The sequence below is a fragment of the Mus caroli genome, chromosome 1, assembly GCF_900094665.2.
Source record: "Mus caroli chromosome 1, CAROLI_EIJ_v1.1, whole genome shotgun sequence".
NCBI classification, from domain to species: domain Eukaryota; kingdom Metazoa; phylum Chordata; class Mammalia; order Rodentia; family Muridae; genus Mus; species Mus caroli.
The window spans coordinates 42,959,001-42,981,636 of NC_034570.1; the positions used below are offsets into that span (position 1 = coordinate 42,959,001).

Sequence of the window (22,636 nt, forward strand, 5' to 3'; positions counted from 1 at the left end):
CTGGGATTAAAGGCGTGTGCCACCACACCAGGCATATTCAAGTATTATAATGTATAATCCACGTGTCCATTCTTTGTATTATCCCATTATTTTTAGTAGATTTTACCCAGAAGTCTACTTTCTTTCTTGCTACCTCAGTGTCTATTTCTACTTCTCTCCTCAAATCTATTTTCTTTATTAGATTTCCCTGAACTCCTGCAGACCTTTCTGTCTGTATCACACAACTTAACCTTTAATTATTTGCCTACTGGGCATTCCACTTGCTTCTGCTTTTCATCAGTTGACTCAGAACAAACGTTTCTCTCACCAGCTCCCTCTTCCATTCCAAATTGACTCTCCCACCTCATCCCTGATGATTTGACAGTTGTCCCATTATACTTCCCAGTGCTCAGCAAGGGCATTTTTGTATCTCTTTGATTGACTCTCTAATCTCTTGCTTCTCACAGTTGTGTAGATTCTACACTCTTCCCCATGAATCCCATATGCTGTGTGGATCTGATGGCAGGAAAGTGAAGGCCTGGACTAGAGTAGATACAAGGCCATGCTGCTCTCTATTCCTTTGATTGTTTTTTATCATCCAATTATTTATTAACACTTACTTATTATGTGTCCAGGTCAGGAGCTAAGTGTTTTCTTGGGACTGCACTTGTTACCAAGGAAGTGACAAATTAGATGTCTCTACTCTCCAGGGCATTATGCTCCAGGTAAGGGGTCCCATGTCCACAGTGAGAGGACTAAATGTTGGTGTGACTGACTCAAGAGAAAGCATCACCTGGTATTTGAGAAAAGGGGTTTTTAATGGTATTTAGGGATGCATTGGAAGATGCCAGAAAAAAGTGGGAGTAGGAATTGTCTAATCATATCATTCAAAAAGAAAGCATCTGGGGTTTTTCACTATCCATACATTGAACTTCTTTATGAAGATGAACTATATGCTTCATGAGTCACCCCTTACCTTCAATCTAGACCCTCTTCCACCATATCTGGGTAGAGGACACACTAAACTTTGGTCAGTTTCTTATTTCTTCTGGTATCAGTCTTATCCCCACTCTTGTGCCTTTGGACTAGGAGTTGTCTTGGGCAGAAAAATGTTTTTACTGATCTTCTCATAGCGGACTCTCACGTTCTGTTTGTCATGATTAGCGGTAATTGCCTACATGACAGGGTCTGAAATAAATTAGGAGACAGGCCTCCAGGTACATCTATGTATTTATCCTACAGGAATGCCTGTCAGGGATTGTGTTGCTTTGGTTAATTGATATATGAGGTCCCTGTGGGCAGCACTATTCCCCAGGCTTTGGTCCAGTACTGCATAAAAAGGAAAAGCTAGCTGAATGTTGGCATGTGACATTCCCTGCTTCACAGACTGTGGTCATCTGCCTCAAAACTGCCACCAGAAATTCTCCACAATGATGGACTTTATCCTTGAGTTGTGAACTAAAATCAAACCCAAACAAAACAGAAGTAACTTTCTCTGTTAAGTTGATTTTGTGGGGTATTTTATCACAGTAATAGGGCAAGTAATTATAACACCTTCTACCTTCTAAATGACAGCCCTCAGAGAAGCAGCCCATAAATGCTAGCTAGCACCTTCTCTACCACAGTTTAACTCCAGAGCACCCATTGCTTTTGACAATGCCTATTACCAATGAGCATGTTGTTTGTCCATTTCTTTATTGTCCACTTCTTGTCCCTTTCTATCTTAGAATGGAAGTTCTTTAAAGGAAAGTGTGTTGCCTATCCTGTGTATAACACCTGGCTCATCATATGGGCTAAGTAATGCCTCCTCACAGAACAGAAATCTAATACTTCTTTCAGGCAGTATTGCTAAACCTCATTACTGAGTTCTTTCTTCTTAATGACACTTTTACTATATAATGAATATTATAGCCAGTGGAATATGAGCAAAAAATTTGGAGTGCCACTTCAAAGACTACCTTATAAAAATTCCATCTAGGGCCATTCTTTCTCATCTTCTCTCTATTAAATGAATGAATGAGACTCCAGTGATCAAGAAAAGGCAAGCTCATGCTAACTAGGCATATTTGTCTTGAATTATGAACAAAACCGTGTGCATGCATGTGTGCACATGTACATGTGCATGTGTGTGTGGTTATAGCTCTTAGAATTTAGTGCTTACCCATTAAAGCATTTCACAATACTACTTGAATTGATTAATGATAAGTCCTCACAAAAGTGTTCTATAAATAGTATATAGCACATTCTCTAACACAATCTAGCTCTTCAGAACAGTTGTTGCTTTTGAAAACACCTATTATCTGAGAGCATATGGCTTGCTCTTCTCTTTATTGTACATTTCTCTCTTAGGATACAAACTCTATAAAGTATAGAGTCATTGGAAAACTGTTTCTATCATTTGACGACATGTACCTTCTGAACTTTTCAAGCACCATAAACTACTCTGTTTTCTGAAAAGACAGTCCTACAATCCAAATTCTACCTTGATATCTACATGATAGCATTATGAAATTTAAAGGACATGAGCCTTTTATTCATAAAAAGCTGAGGTTGAACTCATATTTGATCTTGTGAAAAAACATATAGTTGCACAGATGTGCCTTTCTAAACTATAAATTCACTTTTTTCATAAATGGATGAATATAATACCCAATTCATCTTCTTTTGGAAAGATTCAATTTGAGAAAGAATGTCATATATTCATTTCTGGTTTTCTCAACAATTGACTTTCTTATTTTGTCTACATTTGTGAAATCCTTCTGAGTCTTTGTGGTGAAGGTTAGACCAAAGTTTTCACCTCTCCTGAAACTTAAATTGTTATATCATTTTTCTTAGTCATTAATAAAATAAAATAAAATATTTGTAACCAAAACTATACAAATAAATGGTATTTATTGTCGTAGATGAAGTCATATAACTCCTGAACTTTCCACAAATGGTTTGGAATAGAGTACAGAATATTAGAGCCTACTACTCTAAGAACATCTCGGGTCTGAGGTGCTTGTCTAGTTTGCCTCACAGCTTATCTTCTAGAAAGTGTTTTGTATTCATAGGTCTCACAACGATAAAGATGCAGATATATCTGTTTTCTAATTTCTGAGACCACCATTAAGGCTGATGAAGATGTACACTGTCTACCTATTCCACTTGTTTTAATCCTGAACTGAGTTATGTAAATAGAGCAAGGGGCACATCCAGATCTTTCAGGAATAACCTCCACAGAGTGACACTTCATAACCTTACAGGGCTATAGCTAATACATTAATTTCCAGTGTTTATAAGCTTTTGATAATCAATCATTGATTGTGTTTTTCATTTCAGTCAAAATTCTAGTAAGTGCACACAATAGAAATTGTTGTGGAGCTCTGGACTGGATAAAGTGTCTTGACAAATTTCTTCATCTTTTCTAATTATAGTGGGAGAATTGTTCTTTTCTTCTTTAACTTTAATGCAGGGCACTCAGATAAATTTTATGACTAATTGTAATAACTTCTTTGGCCATAGATTTTCTTATAATTACTTTCTTTCTTGCCTTTCACCTTGCTCCTTCCCTGCAGCATTGTTTTGTTATTCATCTCAAAAATGTCTTCTCATTTAAAGAGCTTCATTATATGTTTACCTTTCTAAAGTGCCCACTTTAAATGCTGCCAAGAGCCTCCTGTTTCCTATGCTTTCTAAAGGGATGACTACCTAATCAACATTTGATTTCTACTAATGTATGGTTAAAATACAGAGCAGGATGTGCTGTGTTCTGGAAAACAATATCCCCTCTTCTATAATTTAGGAAGGGATTGTTGGGAATTTTAGACCCCATAGGAAAGAGGAGCAATGGACTTGTTGCCTTGGAGGAAATGCTTACAGTGCACTCAAAATCCAAGTTTGCTGTGGTAGTGGTAGGATTCAAAGAACCCATAGAAATTATGTAGACCATTACCAATTTCCTGCAGTTTACCTATTGTTATCGGTAGTCTAAGTATAGACATGAAACACTGACATAAAAGGAAAGTATGCAAATAAAGCTCTACGTATCAAGTTAAATTTTTAGGAAGAAGAGCATGTGGGGTAGGGAAATTCAATGAGGGAAGAATCACACTTTTCCTGTAATGTGTTACAAGAGATGGGCAACGTGTGTGAAAGATGCATGTGGAGTCTAATGCTGGAGGAGGAAAATGTAGGAGGAAATGAAGAAGAGAATACATTTTGTCAGTACTTGAATTTTAGTGACAATTTTGGGGTTTTGGTTTCCTTAAAAACAATGTGTGGGCTGGAGAGATGGCTCAGCGGTTAAGAGCACTGGCTGCTCTTCCAGAGGTCCTGAGTTCAATTCTCAGCAAGCACATGGTGGCTCACAACCATTTGTAATTGGGTCTGATGTCCTCTTCTGGTGTGTGTGAAGACAACTATAGTGTACTCATACACATAAGATAAATAAAGTCTTAAAAAACATATAAATATTATAAGAGTATGGTTTCATTTTAATCCCAGGTATGGGATCTGGGGCTGCTTCAGATTGCTCACAGTAGCTCAGTAGGGTTTGCTTCATGCTCTAGTGGTGGTGTGATTTTGCCAGGTGCAGATTGTTTCTGCAATTGTGTGACATTTGGAATTCTGGGTACTCTTCAGAGGATATATAAATGCTTGTGTCCCAAGAGGCAGGATGTAGTTTTGGTTATTACTTGTTTGCTGTTAGCTGTTGTTGTTTCTTATTTGTTATGGTGTGTTAAGTATTCATTCACTAAGAAGAAGAAAGAGAAAAAGGAGAAGGAGGAAGAGGAAGAGGAGAAGGAAGAAAAAAAAGTATAGTTAGGCTGATGGTGAAAATCAAAGATGCCCCAAGGAACTTGATGCTTCTCATTAGCTGGACTTAGTCTAATGATAACATTGTTCCCTTTCCTCTTATCCCCTTTTCTCTCTTAACTAGTGTGAGGGGGCTGAAAGTGTGGAAGAAACAGGATGCAGAAGGGTGGAAGAAAGGAGAACCACAAAGTAGCCAAAGATGGTAACACTGAATAATCATGTGTCTTTCAGAGGTTGTTTCCAGAGAGCTTGGCACCATCATTTGGGTTGTAGTCTCAGGTTAGGAAATGATGTAAATATATTATAATCTCAAAAAATTTAAAAAGGCATTTACCAAAGGAGAAAATGATGTGAACATCAACATTCATCACATATCCTTTATGGAGATGCAGCATTTGTTACAGACTTCTACCACAAGGTTAGAACTGTTCTCATGGCATTGTCATCTGAGCCCAATACACCTTATCTTTGCTTAGCTGTTTTTGTTGGGTACTGTTTACATAGATACCAGGAAAGTAACTAATACACCCCTAGACAAATATTTGTCCTTAGGGTCTTTGAGCTCCTAAAAGTGAGCTATACAATATGGTCTGTGAGGAGCTATGCTACACTCTGAACAACTCTGAGCTTTTAGCTTAGATAAAAATCTAGAGAAGATGCATGGGAATGGAAGGGAGGTGTGAAAGAACAGGATAATGGTAGAAAGAAGGGATAAACTGTTGGATTAGGTTGAAATTATTAGTTGGCTACATTAAGCATAAAGTCACACTTCATATTGGTTGTAGTACAGAGAGCTAGAAAGTGACCTACCTCACTGTTTACTTGGTTGAAACAGGTCAAAAAATGTTTCACAGTAGGTTAGAAAGGCCATTTTAACCATGGAGTTTCAAAGATTTCAGAGATGGCAACACTAGAGTACATTTGCCATTTAAGACTCCTCACATTTGGTATAGTACACATATTGATTAAAAAATTATGAGTAGACCACTTGCCTCTCAGCATGTTCTCTGGTGGATGCTACTGTAATACAGAGCTTACAGTGAGAACTGCTTTGGAAATCTAAATATGTGTGCATAATTGGATTCCATGACGGCAGGGCCAAAGACTTTTCTCACCACCAATATTAATGTGAACATTGTTACCACAAAGGATGCAAAAGCCAGAGATGTAAGGAGAATATCTTACTCATGACCCTCAGTATTGGCCAACTGGTCATAGTATTACTAGAAGCCACACAGATTAAAAGCTAAATAAATTCTTTCTTGATTTGAATAAACAAAAGTCCTACTTTTGGAGGTGGCAATATTTTCTTAGTCAGCCTTGGGACTTAATGCTCATTTACAGATACAGAACAGACTGGATAACAGGGAGGTGAGTCCTTCTGAAGAAAGTATTAAAAATATATACCCTGTTAATCTTTCTTTAGTCTCTCCCAAAAACTGGTAGGTACTAAATAGAAACTACACCAAAAATCAAACCTTTCAGAGATTACTGTATCCTAATTCCTGACACACTAATTCTTTCTGATTGAAGCCTCATTTCCATTCACCTGCCAAATAAACGCTTAGAGAGGCGAGGCCCTCACTAGATTTTTGGCACAGGTCCATTTGACAGTGGGTCTAGTGAGTCCCTGAACATATCCTATGGTTACACATGTCTGGAAAGAATACTTGAAGAAAATATGCATAGTATCTGGAAGAAACTGAATTTATTCATTGATTGGAAGAGCGAGGACTGATATTATAGAAAAGGCCAACACAAGCTACTGGAATTAACTATGTATGAGAAAATATTAAACTAAAACCAATAATGCATTCAGGAGGGAATGTAGAGGTTGTACCCACCCAGAAAACTCAAGGATAGTAAGACCTAGCATATTATCAATCAACTTGATTTTCTGGACTATGTAGAAGATAGATGGGATTGTTGGAATGACAGCGATTATCATAGTCTTAACATAGTGGAGTCTCCAATTGCAGTTGTTGTACTGGGTGTTGTTCCTCTGCCTGAGAAAATGAGAACAGTCCTTGGTGTTGATTGGGCCAACTAATCAAGAAGTCGTGGCAACTCTGTACTTGTTGTAAGATACCAGATGATGATGAGTGTGAAATAAATCTGACAAAATTCTTAAAACTTCTCATTTTTCTACATATGGACTGCCAGTTAGACCAGCACCATTTATTGAAGATGCTTTCTTTTTCCATTGTATATTTTTGGCTTCTTTGTCAAAAAGCAAGTGGCTGTAAGCATGTGGTTTTATTTCTGGGTCTTCAATTCTATTCCATTGATCAATCTATCTGTCTCTGTACCAATACAATGCAGTTTTTATCATTATTGCTCTGCAGTACAGCTTGAGTTCAGGGATGGTGATTTCCTCAGAAGTTCTTTTGTTCTTAAGAATTGTTTTCTCTATCCTGTTTTTTTGTTTGTTGGTTTTTGTTTTTCCATATGAAATTGAAAATTGCTCTTTCAGTGTTTTGGAAGAATTGTGTTAGAATTTTAATGGGAATTGCACTGAATCTGAAGATTGCTTTTGGTAGGATGGCCATTTTACTATGCTAATAATTGAGTGGTCAGGGAAATATATTTTGTGAGTTACCAGTAAGCCACCAGTTTTTACAGTTATCTTCTCATTTCCTAGATGATTGACAAAGTATGTAAGAAGAAGGTTCTAGCTGCTCTCAGGAACAAGAACTTCCACTCATCAAGACAAGTCAGTGGTTGAGCCCAGTGGTTCTCAACCTATTATTGTGATCCCTTTGGGGCTATTGAATGACCCTTTTACAGGGATTGCCTAACATCCTTGGAAAACAGCTATTTATGTTGTGATTCATAACAGTAGTGAAATTAAAGTTATGACGAAGCAAATACAATAATTTTATGGGTGGGGAGCATCACAAGATGAAAACCTGTATTAAAAGGTCACAACATTAAGAAGGTTGAGAATCACCGCTATAGGCACTGTTAAGAATTTAATCTTTTGGCAGAGATAAATAACGAACCCCAACAATATGTCATCATTTTCTGATACCTGATGGTAGTTTGATTAAATTGACTTGCTTCTTCATGGGACTGAAAAGCATTTTGTCTTTATTGGAACAGATGTTCCAGATACTGAGTTTGTATCCATGGATATAGTTTCTCCCCAAAGTATCCATGGACTCATCTCAAGGTAAGTGGGCCTGAGCTGTGTCAGAGAGCAAGCCAGAGAGAAGTCCTTAAGAAGCATTCTTTTGTGCTTTCTGCTTCAATTTCTGCTTGAGTTCCTGTCCTGTCTTCTTTTGAGGATGAAATGTAAGCCAAATAATGCCTGTTCTCTCCAAGTTGCATTTGTTAAGTTTTAGCACAACACCAGAAAAGTAAAATATAACAGTATTCCATACTGTATTGCTTCTAACCAAAATTTTATAGAAAAAGAAAATGACAATGGCTCCACTGTTCAAAGAATTCAGTGAGTTTATAATCTTTGGAGCAGGTTGGTTGAAAGAATGGAGGAGATTTTTGAAGACTCACTGAAAATGGTAGCTATTAGCTATTCCTTTGCATTGAGTCAATATCTACAGATGGCTCCTATATTCACTATCACTGCTTGAGAAACTAAGCAATTGGGATGAAAGTGACAGTATTGCTTTTAGTGACTCACCAGCTTTTATTTTTCTTCAAACCTTGTGCTCTGATGACCCAGAGATGTCACTTACAAAAGAAAGAATGTACAAAAGGCACAATGTTGACTGATGGAATGGTAAGTTATTACCATTGCCTGGTCTCATTGGTCTCATGCCTCTGAGGCAATAGGTAAAGAAGTGAGTTACTATGCTGACTGCAAGGACTGCCTGGCACTCAGGGGTAAAGTGGTTTACTACTATAAACTGGAGAAACAGTAGAGTCTTCGGTGATCTCTTGGTAACTTCCACACTCTACAATTAAAGTCAATGAAATAGCACAACCTCAGTCTAGGCAAATGGGCTGATGATTAATATCCTCTAGGAAAGGTTTGGTTACCTTATGGACAAAGAATGCTTACTTAGCTAGATACTTCCTTAAGATAAAGAAAGCCTAGTGGAAGGAAATGGTTATAAGCATCAATTATAACTGAATGAAACTCACAGAAATAAGGATGTAGCTCTCATGATTATTTTCTCATTATGTTTTAAAAAACAGAATAATACCATACTGTCTCCATGGTCTCAGGGTTTTCAATTGCTTGGTCATGGAATAATTTTATTTTTATATTTTATTTTTTTTTACAATTAACCCCTTTATCTACTTGCTTATCTACCTATATGGCAATTCACTAGTCTACTATTTCATTTATTGATCTATCAATCTATGTAGTGATTGTATTTCTCTGAAGAATTATGACTATTATGCTGATATGTTAATTAGGTCAGGGCTTTTCCTCTTCCTGCATTTCTTTTTAATCTCCAAATTTGAACATCCAGATTGATGCAAGGCAAATAGTTCTCTTGTATGTTCTTTTCCCCCGAATCAGCCTACTTTCTGGTGTGAGTAATTCATAGTCAGTCGGAACTCAATGGCATAGTGCTGGTAAATATACTATTTTTATTTTTGCATTCTAAGAGATACCTGCATGTTGTATTTGACTGTCCTATAATTATACATTTATGCAGAGGTCTATAGTTTTAATGGAAATTTGTCGATTTTTTTTTTTTTTTAGTGTAAAACTAGGTTTTTCACTTTACCTTTATCTAGTATTGTATACTCTTCTCAGGTGTACTTACTTCAGTATTTATTGACAATAAGTAAGCCTTTATGGCTAGTTCAACCATAATATTCCTTTATTATTACCTTCAAAACAACTTTCGTTGGAGAGATGAATGTAGAGAATGGTATGTACTGTTAAAGGCACTAAAAGAACTGTAGTGAATAAAAAGAGCTCTATGGTAAATAATCCACAGAAGATCATTTGTCCCAAGTGCATCATCCTTATTTCTTCCGCTCATTCATAGCTTAGTGAAAAAGGATAAATTAGTTCATACCTGATTGATTTTGTTTTGCATTGAGAAGCTAAAGAATTTGTTTACTTCCTCCATTTCTCTCTTTCTGCCTTATCCTCCCTTCTCTCTCTCTCCTTCTTTCTCTTTCATTCATGTACTAAGTATTTAGACCTCCAACAATCCTGGTTTCTCGTGTGTGTGTGTGTGTGTGTGTGTGTGTGTGTGCACAAGCTTGTGTGTTTGTGTGTGTGCATGTGTGCAGGCACACATGTATGCATGCAGAGACCATATGTTGATACTGAGTATCCTCTTCATTTGTTCTCCATCTTATTTTCTGAGACATGGTCCCTTTCTGAACTTAGTGCTCATCAGTTAGACTGGAGAGCAAGTGCACTCTGGAGACTCTCCAGCATTAACTTTCTCACAGCAGTCTCCTGTTGCTAGGCTTTTACATGGTGTGAGAATCTGAACTCAGGTCTTTGCACAAGACACACTTTACTCACTGAGCCATCCCCAGTATTGGTTTTTCTGTTGAGTGTTGCATGCAATTTTGTAATTTGTTCAGCAAGTTAGTAGATACTCATGGGAATAATATCTGTAATAAGTGGACATGAGGTGCTGAAGATTGTTGCTTAAATGAGCCGACATATACAGCACTATTTGGAACCAACCACTGAAGACTAGTGATAGTTTTTACATACTTTAATACAGCATTGGGCAGACGGCCTCTCAGGAAACAATGCCAGCTCCTCAGAAAACTTCTTAGAGACTCTCTGAACACAGACAGTAGAAAAGTTTCTGCACACAAACTCTCTTTTCTTGAAGAAGTACAACAAATTTGTCTACAGTGACAATATTTTGGTTCCTAGGCCAAAATCTTTGAATCAATTTTCTCTTGAGAGTTGAAGGTTTTAAGAGAAAAATCAGAACTGGGTTATTGACAATAATTCATCTCCAATTAAAATGGTATCATGTGTTCAGCTTTTCTAAAAAAAAAAAAAAAATCACTGCCACCCTCTAAAAAGTATCCTCAGTTTCACGACTAAATAAAAATTTTGGAAAGCGGTCCCTGGGTTCATATATAAAATGTGTTCAGATTTTTTTCCTTTTACAAAGCATACAGATCCATGGAAAGAAAATATAGCTTGAAATTTTAGTAGCTACCTTGACAAAGATGCCCCATTACTATGGTGCTTACATTTATATTTGTCCAAAATCATTGCTAAATCTGTAATATTACTCTCAAAATGGTATGTTACATAGGAAATTGTGAGACTTTATGTCACAGCTTAAGTCTAAATTGAGAGACATGCATGTGGTGACCAAAGCCATGATTTGTCTATATTTATTTTCTATTAAATATGTTGACTTCTTCATTTCTCTTCTTTTTTTAAATTTCTCATCATAAATATTTTACCATGGGAAAAATAGACACCTATAATTTGATGTATAATATGGTATAATATAGGATAATATATCTTGGGAAGGTGTAGATAGTCCATGATCTTTCTCCCAGGCAGTGAGAAACAAAGTTCTATTTTGTCTCTGAATTTCTCCTCACCCCACGTTTTGCCTAGCCTTGGGAAACACTCCTGAGTATGGTACTCCAGTGACTAGCACTGAAACACAAACCAACTGAGTAAAAGTATGTTCAAAAGGAAGGCTATGGCAAAAATGTCTCTTTAAACTTTCACGCTAGTTACCCCATTTTAACACACACAAACAGCCTCAGTGAAGACACTGGCTTTCCATAAAAATTTAATATACTTACCAAAAATAGATGAAATTCCCACAATGTTGAGGAAAAATGAGAAGAAATAATGTGTATAAACCTTTAACTTCAGTGTAGCATGGTAATTATAGGTATGTTAACTGGGGTTTTTATTGTTAGAGATGCATAAAATTTGTTACTGCATTTTATCTGGAAGCATAAAACACTATGTTAAGTACATGATACAAATGGAGGTACTCATGGTATATATCTGTGTATGTAGTTATGTATATACTCATTTTTATCACTGAATACAGTACTAAGACATTTTGAGCAGCAGTGAACATCAAGATATCTCTACAGTTAGTCTTGCTGGCTTGAATCAAGTTTTTCCTCCTGTTTGGGGGTTTTGGCAAGTTTTATTTTCTTCTCTGTGTGAGCTACAGTTTCCTTTTCTTAAAAAATGAAGTAAGAATTATTGGTGCATTGAAATTCATATGAGTGGTGTGCAAGTTAAAAGACTCCATAAATCTAAATATTTAGGATAGTGTCTTAGCACCCAGGAGACACATTTGGGAAACTTCTGTCTATACTGAAGAATAAAATGAGATGACTATTTTTATACCCAAGGCTGAGAAAATCAGCAACCCCCAAACTCTGAAAGGAATAAAGTGTGAGGAATTTGTTCAGTGTGTACCAAAAGCTAGACAATATTACATTATTACTATTTCACTGATATTAAAATTAATATCACATCAGGATCAGTCTACAGTGAGTCTTTTGACACTAGTAAGAAGATTGGAAATGGTTAAATTAATATAGGAACTCACACTCTGTGTTTAGAATTTTGATTCCTTTGTTTAGTTATTTATAAGTTCTTTATTTTATATTATAATAGAAGTTGTATGATTGGTATTATGTAGCTAGAATAAATGCTGTGAACACAGGTAAGTGCAGGTGAAGCTTGACAATCCACCGCTCTTCTCTAGATCCACAGTTGCAATTAAGTTTGTTAAGCACTGTGATATCTGGCAGAATTGGATATGGAACCTGGGAAGATATCAAGAAATTCCAAAACTTAAGTAAAAAGCCTTTTGAATGAGGATAGGTAAGTGCTAGACATTGGTTCAATTTCAAAATTTTAGGTACCTTCATAAAATATAATTTCCTTTCTTTGGGAGGGTGGGACAGCAATTGGCTTTTAAGTGACTTTGAACTGTCTTTACTAAGTTATCTTCCTAAGTGACCTTTGGATCTTTTAGCTTCAGTTAAAGTTAGGCTACTTGCAGCATATGCAGTAGCATGTGTGGGTCATACATAGGGGATTTGTTGACACAAAGCATTAAACAATGATTTGTAGACACCACCATACTGACTATGCCCAAGAAATACTGATCTAATATGGTAATAATTGTACTTGTAAATTTTACTTAGTTATGTGAACCTTAGAGGCAGGCCTTATCATTCTTGATACAGAAAAGAATAGAAATGCATAAAAGAAATAATAAAACTCAAATATTTACATGCAGCTCTTCCTTTGCTGATAAACATAATCATTTTCCACGTGGAGTCACGGGAGTGGAACAATACTTTTTAAAATCATGCACTGATTTCTCACTCCCTTAAAAGCTTTCCAGGCCAGGAAATACTAAAGGAAAATCATGTCTTTCTCCTTCTATATGAATAGAAACATTTGCAGCTTTTAGAGTTGACAGTTCTTCATTTTACCCTCAGAATGAGAAGCAAAGGAAGAGGAGTGTTACCTAGACCGTGAGAATCTCAGACAGTCACTCTAGAAACCATTGTGACAGTTCCTCAAAAAAAACTAGAAATTGACCCTCTGTATGACCAAGCTATGTCATTCCTATGTGTATACACCTCTACTACTCATGCTCACTCATGCTCATCATTATAGCCAGGACATGAAAACAGCACATGTTATTGAGTAGTGAATAAGGTCACCGAAGACCCAGAAAGACAAATGTCACATGTTCTCACTCTTGTGTGGAAACAGCATCAAATCTTTATATTTGTATGTTGACTATGTAGTGTGCATAGAATCCAGGAGAGCAGGAAGAAGTTAATGAGGTGGGGAGTAGGAAGGAAGAGGTTATTGGAGGAAGGAAGGTAGAATGCAGGTGACAGGAAGGAGAGATATGCGGTGGGCTAGGCAGGGAGAGGGATGAGAAGGCGGCTCAGAGTGGGGATGAGCGTTAATCACGACTAAAGAAATTTACTTTACAAAAGGCTCCACAAATTGGGATGACGCCCACCCCACAGAAGCCATGGATTGTCCAGTAAAAAGCCCAGTGTCATATATGGGATACCTCCCCCAACTTCTTGGTCAGAAGTGTCCGAAAGACCCCCAAAATAATACAGGTTATTAACATTGCTCTTGAATGACTACCAGAAGTTGGTGGTTAAACACTATTGCTGAAGCTATTACACTCATCTGGTCACAGGACTTAGAAGAATCAAGGTGGTACTGACCAGGAGGTTTTCTTCATTCTGGCTAGTTTTCATGGCACTAGGAAGTGCTAACTCAGACTAACGATAGCCTTACCTACCCGTGAACCTTCTGAGCTAAAATTATGGCCAGTATGGCAAGATGCATTCAAACAACAATACAACAAACAGTAGATTTTCTAACATGGACCTATGATATTCTTTTGTGTGAGTGTGTTTGATTTTACCCATTGTCTTCATGAGTAAATTCATGATAGAAAGCAATTCTAATTTGGGTTTACCACATTTACCATTGTGAGGCTACAGCACCAAGGAAGTTGATAAAAAAGAACCACTTAGGTGAAGTCTGGATAAACTCAGTTTATCATAAAATTATGATTAATAAGCATGTTTTCCTTTATTTTATACACAACCTTATTTGATATTTTCAACCAGAGATATCCAACATGTGGCACCAGGTCTATTCAATGTTGGCCAGTAGTAGTTTTAAAAGAAGCCATTTTCTGTGTTTACTCGGAGTTGTCTTAATTTACCCTCTCAAATTTACAACCAGAATGCACTGAAGTCAGCGGGATCTAATGTCTAATTTACTTATACGTATGGTGAACTCCAGTGCCAAGGATCATCCACGGCCATTGCCCTGTTTCAAATATTCATGAGTCTCCACGGTCCAGAATGCATTAAAGGAGGGAGTGATGCCAACAGTGCATGGTCTTCCTAGTGACGAGGAGTCTCCTCGGATCAAAGGAGCAAGATGCTAAAGACTTCAGACTAAACTGTCTTTGTGAGAGATGCTCATGAAAGGAATGCCAAATTGTACACCCTGCTCCAACTACAGAACATCAGTGAAACAGCAAAACAAAAAGCACTATGTGCTCACTCTAGTGAACTCTGGATACTGGGGCTGCTGCTTCTCTGTCATTCCTTACCCCTGCAATCTGGCACCAGTATTTTATATCCACATGGGATAGTATTTCAGGACTGGCAAGCCCTGTTGGTGCTTTCAGAGACGAAGGCGTGGACACTGAGAAATTAACAGCATTTGAGCCTATGCAAAATTGCCAATGATAGCTACATGGCACATAGCACACATTGCAAAAGCAAAGTTAGAGCAGCATGAGGAACTTAAATCAGTCACATAAAGCACCCCCATATAATAATCGAGGTTCTCCCCTTATGTTGTTTGTCAGTGGCTGCACCTGCTTCTAACACCTGAGCTCTCATTCTTGATCTATTCTGACACTCTGGAAATATTAGGCACTCAGCCAATTTCATACCCAGACATTCCTATGATCAGGCCCAGCTATCAACTTGCTTTTAAAAAATACATTAAATCAAGTATCAACCCCTGGGCTCTGAACTACTTTTGACTGACAGGACCAACGAAAAAAAATTCCAGGCTAATTACTTCTAAGAACCAGTTCCCAGTGCATGGGGTTCCTAGTGACCTACTTTGGACTCACTGAGATAATTTATCAGGTACGATAATTAAAGGAATATAAAGCAGTGTCTAAAATGAAGCAACTATCAAAATTATTTGCTGAAATCATAAGTTCTTATTCCCAGTGCTATCAGCTGGGGTTCTATCACTTTGCAATGAGTCAGTTTTCTCTTATTTAGAAGCCATTCTTTTTCTGAATAAATTACATTTGGCAGGATGTATTTGAGATTCATTTTGATGTGTAAGTTTTGATTTTTTTTACAGTGTAGTTGTAAAGAGAATAATCTTCTAAGTACTTCCTGTTTTCCTTCCTTTAACTCCTCCCATGAACAAGCACAAATGTTCCTTTCTTCATCCCAGGGCTTCTACTGTTTTGAAGTCAATCTTTAATAAAGAATAGCTCTCATCCAGCAGAGGCTACCCTGCAATGTGGACAGTTTCTCTTGCTTCAATTTTAATTCTGCCTTTTGAAAGTCAGATCCATTTTTACACAGAAGTAAATACCCAGAGCTGAAGGCACTTTTTCAGCAAAGGTCTGGCTTTCATATGGAGAAGCATCATTTTCTAGTTTTTGCAGTCTTGATATTTTCACAAGAAGAATAGGGCAGGAAAAGAGTCTCACACTGAAGCCACAGAACATGGCACTTCATCTTCCATCAGATTATAATCAATCTGTTCCCTCAGAACACGTGTTAAGTATCACGTGATTAGTGTAGCAGCCTATCAACATCACTTTCTAACTCTTATTTCTGTTCCTGTATTCAGCTCTCTTACCATTTTAAAAATTTTGTTTGCTCATTTGCAGTGTGCTTTGGTCCTTAACTCAAAACCTCCCCTAACAATGGAGTGTGATCAGCTGACTGTTCACAAGCTTTATAATGCTAGCAAAATATTTATCTTCCTTTTGAAAGAGCTTTGAGGAACTAGGCTTAACCCCATAGCAGAATGAAAATATTCATATCCTAGGCCAGGTTTAAAGAAAGATCAGAATAAATTTCATACTTTTGTGTGTAATGGCATTTGTCATTAGTATTTATTTGTATCTAGTTGTTATTTCATAAAGCCAAGAGGGATGACATTTGTATGCATGAAACTGCTCTTTAGTTGATGTCAATGAAAAATGTGCTGTGTTCTTTATTGCCACACGACCCAAGAAAAATTTTATGTTTGCAAGGGGTCCAGTCATAGTTTCATCCCAAATTAATAGTGTCAAAGCTCTCCTGTTGTCATGAGGATTCTATAGAATAGTATGGTCAGATCACTCCCCGAGTGCTAACTATCTTCCTTTATAGTCTCTCTCATTCCATGGCTATTTAGCTTCATTTATTGCTTTATTCTCATGTCCTTCAGCTGTTTACAATCTACTTCATGGTCAAAAAATAAAATATGTTAACAAACAAAGGTATTTAAGTAAATGAAAATCAATGTACTGGTGTCAGCACCACTCTTTATTGCTTACCTTGGACATTTTAAACACATTCTCTTTCAGCATTAACAACTTTCACTCTTGTCTGGGAAGTATAATGATGTTCTTGGCTTCCTGCCCCCACAGTCTCTAATCTTCACAGCTATGGCCACTTAGTCCCCATCTGGAGGTTCAGGATTATTCTGAATCTTGGAACTGATTTTGTCCCTAGGCTGGGGCATACAAAATACCCTAGCCAAAAGATAACCGATCTAATATCCAGTCATCCTTCCCACTGATTTCTTCTTGACCTTGGAAGAATCCATATTTAGGCTATATTCCTTCTATCTCTGGTCACTAAGGCTTGGCCATTCATGGCAGGACCACTAAGTAAACCTGGATTAGTACCTAATTAATCCTCCTGCTTGATGCGCAATTTCTGGAGACTCTGCCGTGACCATCCTGTCTCTTTCATAACAAGGCTATTTCTGAAGTCAATTTGTCATGCTAGGACCCTATGGACAACTGCTTAGCCTTTCTGTTGCAACTAGTCTTGCAAAAAATCCTTGAACTACATTTATATAGTTCATATTTTAAATTATGTACTTTGAAAGTGTAACTAACTGTCAGTTAAAACTGATCAGTTTAAAGGTGAGAAATTGGAAAGAAAGTTTTTTTTAAAGTCTCTGCAAAAGAAATACATGTTCTTAATGGCCGAGCTATGTTGCAGCCATCCCCCACCATGTACAATCGTTTATAAAGGAAAATGATTGACAGCCTGAAGACTGATGGGAAAGTAGAAATGAAGCCAATGATTCGTCAGTCATTTCTTTTAATGCAGCGTTTCCATAATCATTTAAGTAGTTTCAGAAAAAGACTAAGTTTAAGTTCTACTTCACTGAAATTATGATTCATTAAGTTTAGGGTGAAACTAAAACGTTTAGAGAATCTCAAAAGAAATTCTGATGATCTCTTACCCTTTGGACTATAAATTTATCAACATTAAGATGCCTGGGGTGCTCTGAAGAAAATATACTTCAGATTTCCTCAAGATGCCTCAGCTAGTGCGTGAATCACAGATGTGACCCCCTGCTGTATAGTAACTCAAGGTGTTTGGTAAATCTGGAAAGGCTACTGATGTCTACTTTTATGGATAGATGGTTATTCTGTCTGGCTGTTTCCTGGCAGTGTTCACTTGTACGTGTCCCAGTTTACTCAGATGAAATCGTTACCTCATTCTACATTAAAATGCCCCATAAGTGTCTTGTGTTTCATTTCTGCCAATGTATCATTTTCATTCTTATTTGAAAAGTGCCCCCTTTCCTTAAAGAGATTCTTTCTACTCTCAGAAGCTTATCAAAATGACTATTAGTAGCTCTTGATAAAGAGTTTTTCATATTGAAGATTAGAATGGTTGTCTGTTTTCAGCAAAGATATGAAAGAGAGAAAGAAAGAAGGGAGGGAGCAAGATGGAAAGAGGGGTGGAAGAAGAGAGGGAAGGAAGGACAAAGAAGAGGAAGATAATGGGAGAAAGAAAGGGAGGGAGACATAGAAGATGGGAGAAGAAGGAAAGAAAAGAGAGGGAGGGAGAGAAAGAGGAGGAAGAAGAGGAGGAGGCAGAGAAAAGAGAAAAAGGAAGAGGAAAAGGAAGAGGAAAAGGAAGAGGGAGAGGAGGAGGAGGAGAAAAAGAAGAAGGAGGAGAAGGAGTAGGAGTAGGAGGGTGTAGTGTTAGTGGTTATGGTGAGAAAAGGAGTGAAAGGAAAAGACTGATTGCTTCTTCAATATCCAGACACGCCAACTGTCTGTGATCTAACTCAATGAACTTTGTTAAATGATCAGATCAGGACCAATGCATGCAGATGATATAGAAAGCTAAATACTTAACATCCATTCAAAGTAATGAAAATTATCAATTGTTCAGCTAACTTTATTAGAGAAATGGGATATTCTGTAGAGAAAAGGAAAACCTGATGCAGGAGGGCAGCCTGGAGGTGTCTTGGTTTTGTTTGTTATGGTTTTTGTTTTGGCTGACGTGTCTTTTCGGCTTGTCAGTGTGTATGCACATGTGTCCTCTGCAGTTAAATCTGCAGTTATTCAGACTCACAAATCCTAAAATTTACGTTAGCAATTGCTGTGGATTGAACACTCTCTTAACACATATGTCTAAATTCTGCACATTGACTTGTATTAGTGAGATGGTTTGGGGAAGGTGATTATGTCATGCATCCTGAAGCCTCACTGGTTATTTATTTACTAATTAAAGGGAGACCCTCAGCAGATGCTATGTATTCTTCAGAGTGGATATTGGACTTTGAAAGCTCAAGAGGGCTTGGCATAAATTTCTGCTATTTTCAGAAACCCGCTATGTGGTAGTTTTGTTATTCCAAACTAAAGAAACTTAGAAGTTATCTGTTGCTTCTTGATGGAATTTTTAAAAGAGACATTCTCATACCTATGATTTCCCTTTCTGTCCAGTGAGACTGACCATTTTGGGGTTCTCAGTGACAGTTCCGTTTCCCATGCAAGCATCTGCTTGCCCGAACCACCTCACAACAGCGCTTACTCCTTACCGCCTCGGCAAGTCAGAAGAAAACAGAAACTCTAACAACGTGATGGTTGAAAAAGTAGTTACTGAACCACAACATGAACAACAACAACAACAAACAACAGCAACAACAACAGCAACAACAACAACAACAACAACAACACCCTCAATCGCTGACATCATTTTGAGAAACCAAAGCAGCCTCTTACCAGACATCCTCAGCATCTTCATCACACTCTGCACCAAACTGGCAAATGTCACAGGTGGATGTCTCCTTCTGACTGGTCTCTCCAGAGCCTTCATGGACTGTGGGACAGAAATCATACATGAAGGGCATGCAGACAGGTGTGCACGGTAACAACAATGCTGGGAGAATTCCCTGTCACAGTTGCTGCTTCCAGATGGGTTCGCTTGCTACTGGACTCCATGAAAACGGCACATTTCTCTCCTTTCTTCCTCAGTTTAAAAGATACATCAACAACACTGTGATACTCATGGGAACAAAGTGAATGCCTCTGTCCTTTTATATGTGGCACAGCCACAAACAAGAGTGCATATAGTGGTTTTGAAAACTGCTTAGCTAATAAATATAAGAGTTGTTTCATTAAAAGGGATTTACACTGATCTCTATAAATATTTATGAAAAATATTTTGTATTTTTTCATTTTCTGACTTTTGGTTTTCCAAGATAGTGTTTCTCTCAATAGTCTTGGTTATCCTGGAACTCACTCTGTAGACTAGATGGGGCTCAACCTTAGAGATCCACCTGCCTCTTGCCTCTTGAGTACTGGGATTAAAAGGCTCACTATCGCCTGGTTATTTTGGGTTTTCTTACTCCTAAAGTTCACATTTTTCATTCAAAGAGTTGCAATCTTTAAAATATTAGATGAGTAGTCTTATTTGATGCTTTTATCTCTCCATTTTCCTGTTATGTACTTATAAAGAAATCATATTGATTGTATGTATTTAAAAATAATTTTCAATTTAAGTCTTTGTGTGTGTGTGTGTGTGTGTGTGTGTGCATGCATGCATTTGTGTGCACACACTGTAGTGAGTTGGGGTGCCTGTAGCAACCAGAAGAGGGTGTCAGAACTCCTAGAGCTAGTTATTGGTAAGCCACCAGATCGAAATGCTGGAAGCTGAATTCTATCTCCTGAGAAAAGAGAAAGAACTCTCAACTATTGATTCCACTCTCCAGCCACAACTTTTATTTTTTACATGGCTATCTTGAGTTATGAACAAAATTGTATTTACAATATTAAGGCAGCTACTGGTTGATATTGGTCCTTTTGCTTGACAGTATAAATATGAAATTGGCAAAATGCAAACAAATAAAAAATTAGCATCACCAGATCAGCACAAAATGATGTAAGAAAGAAAGAAAAAAAAAACATTCTACTGATTTGACTGCAAAGCTGAGTAACACCTCTGCAGTAATGGACTGCTGTGTACTCAGTGAGAACAGGAAAGCTGAAAACAAACAAACAAAAAAAACCAGCTTTACTTACAAATGAAACAATGTAACAATCTGATCAGTGCAAATACAATCAGTTGTCACAGCCAGAACATACACTTTGCCATCCTCTCCAGACACCAAATGAGTTTCAAAGAGACCTTTTGCCAGAGGTCACGTGATTTCAACAGAAAGGTGGCCTAACTCCTCCACACATCTCAGGAACATCGTATGAAGAAATAATTGACTAACACTCTTGGCCCCTTACGTCCAAACTTCTTTTGCTATACTATCATTTCTCCTCATTTTCTCACTTCTTCTTTGCCAGTTAACAATTTTTTAGTATTTACAAAAGTAACTATCTTTCTTGATTTTAGTTTATTGCTGTGAAGAGAAATGATTTCATGAATAATCAAACACAAAGGGCCCAGAATGCCTGTGGGAGAGTTCTATTTTATGGCTCTGTCAAGAAATCTGGGGATGGACTCTAAGGTAATCACACTTTTCTTGTGCTTGTTGCTATGTTCCAATGCTATCTTTCTATTTTCAGGGTGAGAAGTAGTCTTAACTTGTGTTTAAGTTATGAATTAAATGGCTCACTTTCATGGCAAACGTATTGATGCAATTGCTTTTAACATACAAGGTTTAGGGAAAAACTTCCCTCTGAGCTTCTGGGGAAAAGGAGTTTAACTCTGATAAAAAGACAATAGATACATCAATCTACCCTACCACTCTAGTACAGCAAGGCCATTAGAGTGGACCATGGGGATTGGAGAGAAGCTGAGGCCTTACCTCAGGGGAGAATGAGAGCTGAGGCTGGTATCTTTATTACTTTCTTATTATTAATGCAACACAGAAGCTGCTAATGGGAGTGAGCCTTTTAGTGTTAGCAGGATTAGCAACTCCCAGGCTACAACTTCCCACCACTCAGGAAACATACCACAGTGAAGGGAAGGTGCCTAATGATGGGAGAAAGCACTTAGGAGCAGGACCACTGCCTTCAACAGCTGAGGTCCTGGCTTAGGTATCTACTGGAAGAAATGCAGGGGCACATTTTGCTAACTTGGCAAGACTGGCCATGGCACTCTTACCTGAAGCTACACTATAATCCATGGAAAGGGAATTTTGGGTAGAAATGCCATGTTTGGCAGTTTTCTCACAGGGAGTAGTAATTCAGAGTAAGACATAGCACTCTAAATACACGTCAAATAAAATGTGAATACATAAAGTCATCCACAAGAAAACTAAAGAAAATATTTCCTTTCTAACAGTTAAACAACAAAAACAAAGCCCCCAAGCTGGACCGCTGAGTTAGAGTCTATCTGAAGCAACACCCAGAAGATACCGGCAGCATCAAGCACCTTCATCATCTGGCACCAGAAATGCTCAGGGGCATCTAGAAGTGCTGTTAAAATAGAGTCTTTCTTATTCAGTAGGTGTGAGGAGCCGCTTCATGTTCTTCATTTGTTACAGCCCACAGTGCTGGGGAAGCTGTCCCACAGACCACAGTTTGAGGAGAAAGAGCAGCATCGTGCATCATTTCAAAACACAATGCACAAGCTATCAGTGGGCAGCAAAAGTAAGTGAGTCAGAGCCAACATCCCTGGAGCTATTGTAACAGTCTACACTAGACTAGAGAACATTGGTGTGTCTTACTTAGCAAGAATAAGCTGTATTATATAACAATTTTCTCGTCATACATAGGTACTTACACAGAGGCTGGTACAGGAACTGTAATTCTTAATAAAGGTCACAGACATAGAAGCTGGCAAACCACTGATTTAGCACCTGTTATAAGCTCAGTAAATGTGCACTACACGGGACTGTTTGCTTGTTTGCCTGCTTCCTACATTACTAGAAACAGTAATGAAAAGGAGAAAT

At 37.7% G+C, this 22,636-nt stretch overlaps 1 protein-coding gene across 2 annotated transcripts in view; it reads right to left on the reverse strand.

Annotated features, from left to right (window-relative positions):
• Positions 1 to 22,636, reverse strand: part of Tmeff2 (transmembrane protein with EGF like and two follistatin like domains 2) — a 255,202-nt gene that overhangs the window by 91,644 nt on the left and 140,922 nt on the right. For both annotated transcript variants that reach the window (XM_021157724.1, XM_021157741.2), the window contains exon 5: positions 19,512 to 19,608. In XM_021157724.1, the coding sequence (XP_021013383.1) occupies positions 19,512 to 19,608 (97 nt within the window). The remainder of the gene's footprint in view (positions 1 to 19,511; positions 19,609 to 22,636) is intronic.